The sequence below is a fragment of the Hypanus sabinus genome, chromosome 27 (genome assembly GCF_030144855.1).
Source record: "Hypanus sabinus isolate sHypSab1 chromosome 27, sHypSab1.hap1, whole genome shotgun sequence".
Taxonomy (NCBI): Eukaryota; Metazoa; Chordata; class Chondrichthyes; order Myliobatiformes; family Dasyatidae; genus Hypanus; species Hypanus sabinus.
In genome coordinates this window covers 33,635,575-33,648,600 of record NC_082732.1, presented here as the reverse complement: position 1 = coordinate 33,648,600, position 13,026 = coordinate 33,635,575, and the positions used below count along the sequence as shown (strand labels likewise).

The following is a 13,026-nucleotide window of genomic DNA, read 5'->3' as shown; positions in this document are numbered from 1 at the left end:
GTTATCCAAATGGTGAGAGATTACAGAATCTCAAGTGATCTTTTGTATTTTCTGCCTGATGGGAGCTGGGGGTGGGGGGAGGAACGGTGGTGTGAGCTCTTTGATTATGCTGGCTGCTTTACAGAGGCAGGGAGAAGTGTAGACAGAGGGGATGCTGGTTTTCATGATCTGCTGAGCTGTGTCACGGGCAGAGTAGTTGCTGTACCAAGCTGCGATGTACTACAGGATTAAGGTCCTGGTACACGGTTTGCAAAATGTGCAGGCATAGAGAGCAGTGAGGAAAGCTAACAGAACATTATTGTTTATTGTAAAAGATGAACTGAATGGAGGTATAGAGGAGATTTGCCAGGATACTGCCTGGGTTACACAACATGTCTTATGAAGATAGGTTGAGTGAGCTGGAGCAAAGGAGCTCAGCTTGACTTGATGACTTAATGGTAAGAAGCGCAGATCAAATGGACAGCCACAGACATCTTTCCCAAGCTGCAATTGGCTAATGTGAGAATGCATAATTATAAGATGATTGGGTTCCAGAGGTATTTTATTTTTTTGCACAGAGAGTGGCAGGTGTATGAATTGCACTGCCAGTGGTATTGGTGGAGGCATTAGAGACATTTAATTCTTAGATAGGCTTGACAGAAAAGTGGAGGGCTGTGTGTGGGGGAAGGTTGAGATTGATCATAACAGGTCAGCATGATGTCACGGTTCCAAGGTCCTGTAGTGTACTGTATTTTTCTATGATTCATGAATACAAAAGGTGGTCACTCTGGGGCCACACAGGACAGAAAAATGGGTCACAGTAAGGAGAGGGAAGGGGAAGAGTCAGGTACTAGAGAGTACCCCTGTGGCTATACTCCTTGACAATAAGTACTCCTGTTTGAGTACTGTTGGGGGACATAGCCTACCTGGGGGAAGCGACAGTGGCTGTGCCTCTGGCACAGAAGGGTAGGGAAAGGAAGACGAAGGCAGTAGTGATAGGGGACTCTATAGTCAGGGGTTCAGACAGGTCATTCTGTGGATGCAGGAAAGAAACTTGGATGGTAGCTTGCCTCCCAGGTGTCAGTGTCCAGGATGTTTCAGATCGCATCCGAGACATCCTGCGGTGGGAGGGAGGACAGCTAGAGGTCGTGGTACATATTGGTACCAATGACATAGGTAGGAAAAGGGAAGAGATCCTGAAAGAAGACTACAGAGAGTTAGGAAGGAAGTTGAAAAGCAGGACCTCAAAGGTAGTAATCTCGGGATTACTGCCTGTGCCATGCGACAGAATAGCAATAGAATGAGGTGGAGGATAAATGCGTGGCTGAGGGATTGGAGCAGGGGGCAGGGATTCAGATTTCTGGATCATTGGGACCTCTTTTGGGGCAGGTGTGACCTGTACAAAAAGGACGTGTTGCACTTGAATCCCAGGGGGACCAATATTCTGGCGGGCAGGTATGATACAGCTGTTGGGGAGGGTTTAAACTAGTTTGTCAGAGGGTGGGAATCAGAATGTGAGTGCAGAGATTATAGCTATGGAAAGGGATAAAATCAGACAAAATGGTAAAGTGCTTAACTGGGGAAGGGCTAACTTTGAAGGGATGAGGCAGGAACTAGTGAGAGTAAATTGGAAACAGATGTTCGAAGGGGAAAGCACAGAAGTGGGAGAAGTTTAGGGAACACTTGAGCTGGGTTCAGGATAGGTTTGTCCCACTGAGGCAAGGAAAAAATGGTAGGAAAAGGGAACCGTGGCTGACGAAACGTGTGAGGCAAATCGTCAAGAGGAAGAAGGAAGCATATGTTAGATATAAGAAGCAGGAAGTAGGAAGGGCTTATTAGAAATATAGGGTAGCCAGGAAGGAGCTAAAGAAAGGACTTGGGAGAGCTCGAAGTTGCTTGGCTTCATTAACAGGGGATTGAGTTCAAGAGTAGAGAGGTCATGTCGCAACTCTACAAATCTCTGGTGAGACCGCACTTAGAGTATCGTGTTCAATTCTGGTCTCCTCATTATAGGAAGGATATGGAAGCTATGAAGAGGGTGCAGAGGAGATTTACCAGGATGTTGCCTGGATTGGAGAAAAAGTCATATGAAGCAAGGTTAGCAGAGCTGGGACTTTTCTCTTTGGAGTGTAGAAGAATGAGAGGGGACTTGATAGAGGTCTACAAGGTTATGAGAGGCATAGATAGGGTGGATAGTCAGTACCTGTTTCCCAGGGCACCAATAGCAAACACCAGAGGGCATAGGTACAAAATTAAGGGAGGGAAATTTAGGGGTGATATCGGGGTAAGTTTTTTTTTTACACAGAGGGTTGTGGGTGCCTGGAATGACTTGCCAGGGATGGTGGTGGAAGCTAAAACATTAGGTGTATTTAAGAGCCTCGTGGACAGGCACATGGATGAAAGAAAAATGAAGGGTTATGGGGTAGTGTGGGTTTAGTACTTTTTTTTAAGGATTATATGGGTCGGCACAACATGGAGGGCTGAAGGGCCTGTACTGCGCTGTAGTGTTCTATGGAGGAAGGTTATGCTTCAGAAGGTTATCTGAGGTGTCTTGCAGAGGGTGGATGTGGGGAGGATGTTTCCTCATGAAGAAACCTGGAAGTTACTGTTTAAAACTAATGGCTCATCCATTGAGGGCAGAGATGTTTTAAAAAAAAGACCTTTGCTCTGAGGGGGTCTTGAGTGTCTGAAATGCTCTTCCTCAAAGGGGGTGGAAGCAGAGGTGGATGAATATTACTGAGGTTACCATTGGATCAGCCATTATTTTAATGAATGGAGGAAAGAAGTTTGAGTGGTTTAAAAACAGCCACACCAACCCATTCCCAAAACTTGTATGACCCCTCACCTTGCTCACAGTGGGGTCCGGTCCAGCCCAGGCCACAGGAACAGGAGCCATTAATTGGACTGCACAATCCACCATTTCTGCAGGTACAGACGTCCTGACACCCGTCGCCGAACCTGTCTTTGGGGCACACTGAACACACAAGGCAGCGGGTTACGTTACAAGCAACATCCACCGATACTGGGCCACCGTGAGTCTGAGGCCAGAGCTCAGATCTAACGTCAGGTTCTAGTCCAGGACCCGGTGAAGGCAGAGCGTCTACACCTGGTCTTCAGACAAATGGACCTACATCGGGCCACCTTATGCAGCCTATGGATATAGTAGATTCTTCTCAGATCACCACACCTTCCACTGCCAATTTCCAGGACAACATACCCACTCATACATCCCAGCCCAGGGCCATTTAACCTCTTCACATTTCCCTCTCCACACCAGCTGAAAATACATGCTCTTCCGCTCCACCAGCCACCACCCACATAATGACCTCTGCCCAAGATAGTCACTTGTTTATACAAACCATTCAATGCCCCACATGTTCACACAGCTTCTTCACTTGCTACTCCACCAACAGTATTGGGCAAACGCCTTAGGCACATACCTGTATATATGGCTAAGGGTGCCTCAGAGTTTCTCTCAGTACTGTATATCGGTTAAAATAGGAAGGTGGGTGGGGAACAGAAATAAGAGTACTTAGCCTTGTATTAGCTCAGGAGTACTAAGTATTATTTTGTAACTGTAAAGACATAATATATAGTAAACACAAAATATACTGCAGATGCTGGGGTCAAAGCAACACAAACACCAAACACACTGGAGGAACTCAGCAGGTCGGGCAGCATCCATGGAAATGAGCAGTCAACGTTTCAGGCTGAGACCCTTCGTCAGGACAGTATACAGTACTGTGCAAAAGTCTTGGCATCCTAGCTATATATATATATGTACTTACATGCCCTCATACCTTCATATCTGTTCCTACATCTTGACCTCTCCCCACATTCTTAACCCTCCCCACACCTCTCATCCCCTACATCCTCACTCTTCGCCACACTCACCCTTCCTCCTGCATCCTCCCTCCTCTCTTACATCCTCATCCCTGCTCAGTCTTTCTTACTGGCTCCCGTACCATTTACCAATCTCACATTACCCTCCACTGTTCTCTCACCAGGCTCCTGGGACAACAATGATGCCCATTGTCCACCCTACCACCAAACACGCCCAGGGGCTGGACCTGAGTGAAGGAATGGAGAGTAGAGCAGCTTCCTCAGTCACTGCCGGGACCCAGAGCTGTGCAAAGGCATGTGAGATTCTGTGAGGAGCCATTTGTACAGACATATGAACTCTGGCACTGAAACTGTGCAGGCCTGGAACTGCACATTCTGGGGAAACGGCTGGTGATCGGAAACATCCACCCACCCTACCTTGCCTACCCCAGATCCAAAGGCCCCATTGTTCAGACTTACCGTGCTGGCACTGGGAGCCAGTTCTTCCCGCTGGGCAGGTGCACCACCCGGTTACGTGGTCACATCTCGCTCCTTCCCCACAGGAACAGATCAGAGCGCAGTCCATCCCGTAGTGACCAGCAGGGCAGGCTGTGAGTAGCAAACAGGCACGGCATGAGCCCAGAGTAGCGCAGTCCCTCCCTCCGGTGAAGTCAGTGTAGTGGTTAGCACAGCACTTTACAGTACCAGTGACCCGGGTTCAATTCCTGCTGCTGCCCGTAAGGAGTTTGAACGTTCTCCCCGTGACCGCGTGCATTTCCTCTGGGTGCACCTGTTTTCTCCCACAGTCTAAGGATGTACTGGTCGGTAGTTTAATTGTTCATTGTGATTAGGCTAGGATTAAATTGGGGATTACTGGGTGATGTGGCTCTAACTCAGTAAGTAAATAAACCCCTCCATTCAGTCAGATCCCCTCCTCGCAATCCAGTGACGTCCACCCTCTCTCCCACAGTCAGGTCCAACCCCTTTCCCAGTCAGGTCCACCCCATAACCGAGCTCCTTGAGCTGCCATTTACTTACTCTGATTGCAGTCTGCCCCGATGTACCCAGGTGGACAGACACACGTTCCTGTCACTGTCTCACAAAGGCCCCTATTCAGGCACCGACATTCCTGAACACAGCTGGATCCGTATCTTCCAGCTGGACATCCTGGAAGTTTGTTGTAGGAACAGGGTGTCACAGGACAGTCAGGAAACCAGCCCTCCCTGCCAAGATTTGACGCACTACTCCTCATACCAGCCCCTGCAGCTATCGAACACCAAAACTACCCACGCCCTGTTTCAATGTTGGCTCCTTAAGCACCAAAACAGATTGCTCGGTACAAATTACTAAGTACTAAGAGGTCTCTTTTGCCAGAGTTGAAAGAGCATGTATCCTGGAGGTACCATGAAGAGAGATTAGAAAAATATTTTTAAATTTTTAAAACCTTTTAACTAGTGTTGATGTAGTCACAATTACCTCCATCAGTTCAGGATGACACAACGCAAAAGAAAGCCATTCATCCCAATGTGCAAGTGTGGGTCTTTGAAGGGTTTTTCCAATTAGTCTCCCTCCTGTTCTTTCTCCATTGCCCTGCAGTATATTCTCCAGCTCCCTCTGCTTTCATTAAATCTACTTGCACTGTCCATTCAGGGCGCTCTTTACTGTTGGATCACCTGCTTTATGTCACCTCCGATTCTTTTAACCATCTGATATCGATGTTAACACACACAAACTGCTGGAGGGACTCCCCAGGCTAGGCAGCAATTATGGAAAAAAATACAGTCAACATTTCGGGCTGAGACCCTTCAGTAGGACAATGTACTTTTTTCCATAGTTGCTGCCTGGCCTGCTGAGCTCCCCCAGCATTTTGTGTGCGTGTTGCTTAGATTTCCAGTAGCTGCAGATTTTCTCTTGTTTGTGATATCTGTGATCATTATCTACTGGCCATTCTACATCAGCAATTTATTCAAAACCCCAGACTCCATTAAATCATTAATTGGTTTGATTACTGGAGGTATACGCTCTCCGCCAACACGAAGAGTACTCACCACTCTTGACTGAGTGGGGCTGTCATCAGTCTACTGGACCTCAATGTTCAGCTCCAATTCTGTCCTCACCTCTCGTCCAGAATGGGCATCTTCCCTATTCTACTGAAGCTTCAGTCAGTGCCCTCCCTCCGCCAACTGTATCAGGAGGCGATTGTCCCCAAGATCTGATGCCAACACTACAATGCAATGCTGAGCCTCCCTGAGGTGTCGCCCTCAGATGAAGTGTTAAATTGAGGGCCCACCTGCTCTCTTAAGTGGGCGTGAAAGTGTGGCATTATTTAAAACAAAAACCAGACTTTTTGCTTAGTCACATGCGTGTAATTGGGCAGTGTGGGCTCATTGCATCCCTTAATAAAATATTTGTTTCTCATTTAGCACCTCTGAAGCTACCCTTATGGCCATTGCGGTAGTGGTTTGAGGGAGGGTGTATTTTCAACATTATATTACAAGTCAGAACATTGCATGATTGACTATAAAGGATTTTAAGCATTCTTACATCACTTTAAGATGCCATAAAGCTTATATGGGGCAGCATGGTGACAGAGTGATCAGCACAACACTTTACAGTACCAGTGACCCAGGTTCAATTCCCGCCACTGCCTGTAAGGAGTTTGGACATTTTCCCTGTGTGGGTTTCCGCCAGGTGCTCCGGTTTCCTCCCGTAGTCCAAAGACGTACCAGTTGGGGGTTAATTGGTCATTATAAATTGTCCCATAATTAGGCTAGGATTAGATTGGTTGGACAGTGTGGTTCAAAGAGCCAGAAGGGCCTACTCCAAGCTGTACCTCAACAACTAAATTAATTAATTAAAAAGTGCACAAACCTTCCATTCCTATTTCTCACCACTTCACTCTGACTAACCTTGATGTTGCTATTGACTTTCTGTGGGCCACAGAGTTATAACAAGCTCAGTAGAACTCACTCAGGTTGCAGCTTTCTCCATGGTAACCAGGTGCACAGATGCACTCTCCGCTGACTGGGTGGCATTGCTGGTTCTGGGCAGAACACTGGCATACCTGGTTACAGTTCTGCCCATAGGTACCTGGCAGGCAGTCTGTGGAAAGAGAAGGAAGAAAGGTTGTGAGAGAGCATAAGATATAGGAGCAGAATTAGGCCATTTGGCCCATCGAGTCTGCTCCACCATTTCATAATGACTGATCCAATCTCCTGCCTTCTCCCCGTATCCCTTCATAACCCAACCAATCAAGAATCTATCAACCTCTGCCTTAAATATACATAAAGACTTGGTCTCTACAGCTGTCTGCGGCAAAGAATTCCACAGATTCATCACTCTCTGGTTAAAGAAATTCCTCCTCATTGCTGTTCTAAAAGGACACCCCTCTATTCTGAGGATGTGTACTCTGGTTTTAGACTGTCCCACCATAGGAAAGAGGAATTAGTGTGCCTGGAGATCTGCAATAAAGTAAGAATGTGCCAAGGGAAATGTGTCTTTTCCTCTTCAGTTGGTGGCCATCTAAACTAAGCCTCTGGCACAGTTTAGAATGGCCACTAATTGAAGGGGAAAAGACAGGTCAGTGGTTTGGGTTTGACAGACAAGCATAAACCAATCATATTCATACTCTTTCTACACTTGAACTTCGATGTTCATCTCGTAACTGTGACACGCAAGATTACTGCTACACCAATTTTAGAGTCATAGAATCATACATCGCTAATTTGGGTCCTTTGACCTACCAAGTCTCAATTATTTCTGTTCTTTGCATGATTTTTAATCTATTCAATATATGTATACTGTAATTGATTTACTTATTATTAATTTATGTTGCTTTTTTCTTCTAGATTATATATTGCATTGAACTGCTGCTAAGTTAAAAAATTTCATGTCAATGCCAGTGATAATAAACCTGATTCCCATTCTGAAGTCCACAATGTTAATTTACAGTGGCCTGACACTAATCCCATTTTATTCTTCCTGTATTCCCATCAATTTGCTCAGGGCTTTAGTAAAGATTAGCTTAATTTGTCACAGGTACATCGAAACACATAGTGAACTGCATCGTCTTTGTGCCAACCATCAACACGGTCCAAAGATGAGCTGGTGCAGCCATGCTCCCAGCGCCAACATTACAGGCCCACAACTTGCTGACCCTAACCTGAATGTCTTTGGAACGGGGGAGGAAACTGCAGCACCCGGAGGAAACCCACACAGTTATGGGGAGAATGTACAAACCCTACTGACAGTGGCAGGAATTGAACCCTCATCTTCTGATCTCTGGCACTGTAAAGTGTTACATCAACTGTGTCGTTGCCCTGCACACCACAGGCCTTGAAAGTGGAGACTGGAGTGAACCCACACAGTCACAGGGAGAATGTCAAAGTTCTATACAGACAGCAGTAGAAGTCATGATTGAACTGAGTTTGCTGCCTCATCTCCAGCAACTCATCTATGGTGCTTCCCTATGCCGCAGTTTCTCACACGTTCATCGCTGATTTCCTCTGATCCAGCTTTCAGTCATCAGTCCCTTACATCGGTGAGACCCGCTGCAGACTTGGGTTCTGCTGCATCGAGCACCTTCCTCTGCCTGCCACACAAGGTAGGACCTTCTGATGAGTGCCCATTTCAAAGCATCTTCCCATTCCCATTCTGATACGTCTGTCCACGACCTCTTCTACTGCCACAGTGAGGCTAAGCTCAGGTTGGAAGAACAGCACCTCATACTCTGTCTGGGTAGCCTCCAAACTGATGGCAGGAACATCAATTTCTCTAACTTCTGGTACTCACCTCTCTCCCCTATTTCTCATTCCCCATTATGGCTACCCTCTCTCCCCTTCTCTTCTCCTCACTTGCCCGTCAACTCCCACTTGTTCCCCTCCTTCCCTGGTCCAGTGTCCTCTCTTCTACCCATCACCTCTCCCAACATCTCACCTCAGTCCCCCCTCCCCCATCATATATCTTCCCCATCACCTGGTCTGATCTATCACCTGCCAGCGTGTACACCTTCTAACACCAACTAATTCTGTCTTCTGCCCGTTTGCTTTCTAGTCATGATAAGGGTCTCAGCCCAAAATGTCGTCTGTTCTCTCAACCTGTTGCCTGACTTGCTGAGTTCTTTCAGCATTTTGTGTGTGTTGCTCGAGATTTACAGCAGCTGTGGTTTATCATTTCCAGTGACGTTTTATTCTGCCTGGTATTAAATTATGTCTGCCATTTGCAGGAGGAACCTTGGGCTGTCTGATTCTCATTGAAAACATTTAGCAGGTCACGACTCAAGGTTCACTCCAGGGATCCACAGCTCAACTCCACTGGATCGTCCTTTCCAGGAGTGGGGCAATACTGCCCAGCCGCAGGTGCCATCTTTCAACTGCCTCCCCCTCTCGTAACTGGTCCATATTCCGTGACATGATGCAAACACAGCTCTCCCCTGTGTCCTGGCCAAAACTGCTCGATCAAAGAATGCAACTGATCGGGTTGAGTTCATCTCTGATCTTGGCGTTTTACTTGCAAGCGTTTCCCCACCATACGAGGAGATATCATCAGCACGCTGTTGATTGTTATGTGTCCTCCGAATGATTGGCCTTCTAGGGGAGGAAATCTAGTCCCTAGAAGTGTTGTTTTCTGTGAACAATTCCGTAGACGTCGATCCTATTTATGAGCTGATGTGGGCAAAATTCCAGACCACCACGAATGGAGTTTGCCACACAGCCAATCAGCAACAAGGTTTCCTCCCCACATCACAATTGAGTTTCCGAAATGTCCAATTCACTGATTGAAAAGTATATAAAGGCCAAGCATTTGAAGGACACACCACAACCAACGGAGCACTGATGATGTCTCCCCGCATGGTGATGAAACATTTGAACATTTGCAAGAAAATGGCCAAGTCAGCAAACAATTCAACCCAACCATCCAAGCTACACATCTTTCAAATTATTTCCATTGCAACTGATTAAATGATTCCTTGGCTTATTACTGTTTATAACATCTTGTCATGCATGTCACTTTACAACAAAACAGTTGCTGCAGCTAAAGTGATTCACGTGGGATGATTTGAGATTATTGCCAATGCCATCTTTACTTTTATTATGGAGACACAACAATATTCACCAGCATTTCTATTCCAGAATCTGACATAATCCGGTTTTATTACCTATACAGTGAGGTTAAAGGTCATGAGACACTTACTCAGTTCACAGCCGTTGCCCGTAAACCCTGGGGGGCAGCCACATTCACCCGTTACATGGTTGCAGGGGAGATGGGGGGAACAGTTACATCGCTGCGCACAGCTATCGCCATAGTAACCTGGCCAGCAAGCTGGAAGAGAAGATCTGGATTAGAACATAGGACTTAACAGCACATACAGGCAATTTGTGCTGACCTATTAACCTTTTCCCTCGATCTAATTCTCAACAAGAACTTCCACATTTTATAAACGTGGTATCAGAAAGAGCAAAAGCTTTAATTTAGGGTAACAAGAGAGGGGCTAAATTTGGTCAAATGATTTATCAGAGTCTGCCATAAATTATGACACAATGCAAAGACAATAGGTCTAACTCAGAAGCAGGGACAATATTGGTCTCTCATCTGACAACTTACAACAAATAACTTGCCTAATAGAAAAAGAAAACAAAGTGTACCATTTCAAATCATCATCCATTGTAAAATCAAGGGGAAATTAAAGGAAAATTCTTTAAGGAGTGATTTCAGGAGGTTACAGTAGCTGTGAACTGCAGGAACTAATGGTTTCTCTCAGCTGTATCCCTGGGGCTGCTTTGGAGAATGGTCTTTTGTTAAGTGGCCACACTGCAATTATGATTAACCTGACTCACAGCTGGTGAACTCTTTCCTTTATGGGACTTGCTTTCTTACCATTCGTTTGTCCTAACAAAACATTTTGGCCATGGCATTTCCTCTTACAGAGCTGAGGTCTTCCATTGTCAATTACCACTGGAAGCTACATCTTCAAGAATTTGTAGAAACATTGTTAGAGAAAAGAAATGGATTAACTACCTGTAGTTTAATTTTAGTTTGATTGTTTGATACTGGTGTAGGGTCATATAATGGGTGGAAACGTGTATAATTCACAACCACCGACATTGAGTCAGGGTTCACTTTAAGAGGCGGGACTGACGTGATGATGTAACTACGTGAAGTTTTTACCACACTTTCCTAACATGATAACGTAATTGTGTGATTTCTTTTTTAATGAGCTTTATGTCCTGCGTTTGGAGGACAATAAAGGAGGATGTTACAGTTTTCCTTAAACTTAAAACATCCCTGTTGTTTTATTTGCGAAAACCTACACTGGTATTTTTATAGTTTTCTTTGCCTCTCTGTATTCCTTCTCCTGTACATAAATTTTGCTCAGTAACTTTGGCTGGTGTATGCTAATCTAGAATGAGCTGATTTCTTAATTCATTGCATAGCAACAGAACATGGATGCCATTTTATCAATTTCCCAGTAAGTGTTTAACTGCACTGAGATTCCCCGATTACTGAAGTGATCAAGGTGCTTGGATTATGTTTCAGATTAGAAAAGATTCACTTGGAATTTGGAAACTATCATCCTATTAACTCACTTCCCCATATCCCTCCATCGTATTAACTCACATCCCACTATGTTTTGATTCATTAGGGTGTCAAAGGTTACAGACAGAAAGCTGGAGAATGGAATTGGGAGGGATAAAAAAAAATCAGTCATGATGGAATGATAGAGCAGACTTGATGGGCTGAATGGCTTATGGTCTTATATTTCTCAAATTCGAGCAGACTTGATGAGCCTTGGTCTTGACATCTTAAAATACTGTGCAAAAGGCTTAAGTATGTATACGAGGGGTGACTGATAAGTTTGTGCCTAAGGTAGAAGCTGTCATTTTTAGAAAACCAAGCACATTTATTTTTCAACATAGTCTCTTTCTAAATTTACACACTTAGTCCAGCAGTTGTGGAGCATGCGGATCTTGGACCTCCAGAAAGTGTCCACAGATGGGTGATTGATTAGTTCGTAGCCTAAGGTAGAAGGAGATGAGTTATTAACTTCAAACTTTCTGCATTATCACTCAAAGAGTTCACCTGCATGTGCATGTAATGAGAGCTGTATAACTCATCTCCTTCTACCTCAGGCCACGAACTTATCAATCACCCATCTGCAGACACTTTCTGGAGGTCCAAGATCCATATGCTCCATGACTGCCGGGCTAAGTGTGTAAATGTAGAAAGGGACTATGTTGAAAAATAAATGTGCTAGGTTTTCTAAAATTGACTCCTACCTTAGGCCACAAACTTATCAATCACCCCTCGTATACTGTATCTTAGGTGCCTTAGACTTGTGCACAGTACTGTAAATTATGCCTTTCTAGTTACCAATTAACACAACACCACTAAACTATTACAAAGCTAAGTACTCTATTTCTTTTTTTCCAGTCCTGATGAAGGGTCTCAGTCCAAAATATCAACTGATCACCCTGTTCCATAGAGGCTACCTGGCCTGCTGAGTTCCTCCAGCATTTTGTGTGTGTCGCTTTGATTTCCGGCATCTGCAGATTTTCTCGTTTACGATTGGACTACTCTTATTTCTGTTTCCCAACTACCTTCCTATTTTAGCCAATATACCATTCTGTCCAAAGGTATTAGGCACTCCAGCTTTATGAATGTGCCTAAGGCTTTTGCATAGTACTGTATATTGCTCAATCCCTGACCTACCCCTTCCGTATCATAAGACCATAAGATATTGGAGCAGAATTAGACCATTTGGCCTGTCGAGTCTGCTTCGCCATTTAATCATGGCTGATCCAATTTTCCTCTCAGCCCCATTCTCCTGCCTTCTCCCTGTATCCTTTCATGTCATGACCAATCAAGGTCTGTCAACCTTTCCTTAAATATTCGTAAAGGCTTAGCCTCCACAGCTGCCCTTGACAACAAATTCCATAGATTCATCACTCTCCAGCTGAAGAAATTCCTCCTCATCACCGCTCTAAAAGGATGCCCCTCTGTTCTGAGGCTTTGTTCTCTGGTCCTAGACTCTCCCACCATAGAAAACATCCTCTTTACATCCACTCTTTCAAAACCTTTCACCATTCGATAGGTTTCAATGAGACCACCCCTCATTCTTGGCCTGTTCTTGTCAAAAACAAGTTCTAATGTTCTAAAACTTGCTCACAATACTCCAAGTGAGGCCTCACCAGACCCTCAATTCCACTGACTTGCATTGCTACCATG

At 45.1% G+C, this 13,026-nt stretch overlaps 1 protein-coding gene across 3 annotated transcripts in view; it reads right to left on the bottom strand.

Annotated features, from left to right (window-relative positions):
- Positions 1–13,026, bottom strand: part of LOC132382201 (multiple epidermal growth factor-like domains protein 6) — a 418,396-nt gene that overhangs the window by 18,610 nt on the left and 386,760 nt on the right. For all 3 annotated transcript variants that reach the window (XR_009508228.1, XM_059952179.1, XM_059952178.1), the window contains exons 29-33: positions 9,994–10,122; positions 6,772–6,903; positions 4,840–4,968; positions 4,282–4,410; positions 2,825–2,953 (exon numbers count right to left, since the gene is read on the bottom strand). Coding sequence is in view for 2 of the 3 variants with exons in the window: in XM_059952179.1 (XP_059808162.1) it covers positions 2,825–2,953; positions 4,282–4,410; positions 4,840–4,968; positions 6,772–6,903; positions 9,994–10,122 (648 nt within the window). In the remaining variant the exon portion in view is untranslated. The remainder of the gene's footprint in view (positions 1–2,824; positions 2,954–4,281; positions 4,411–4,839; positions 4,969–6,771; positions 6,904–9,993; positions 10,123–13,026) is intronic.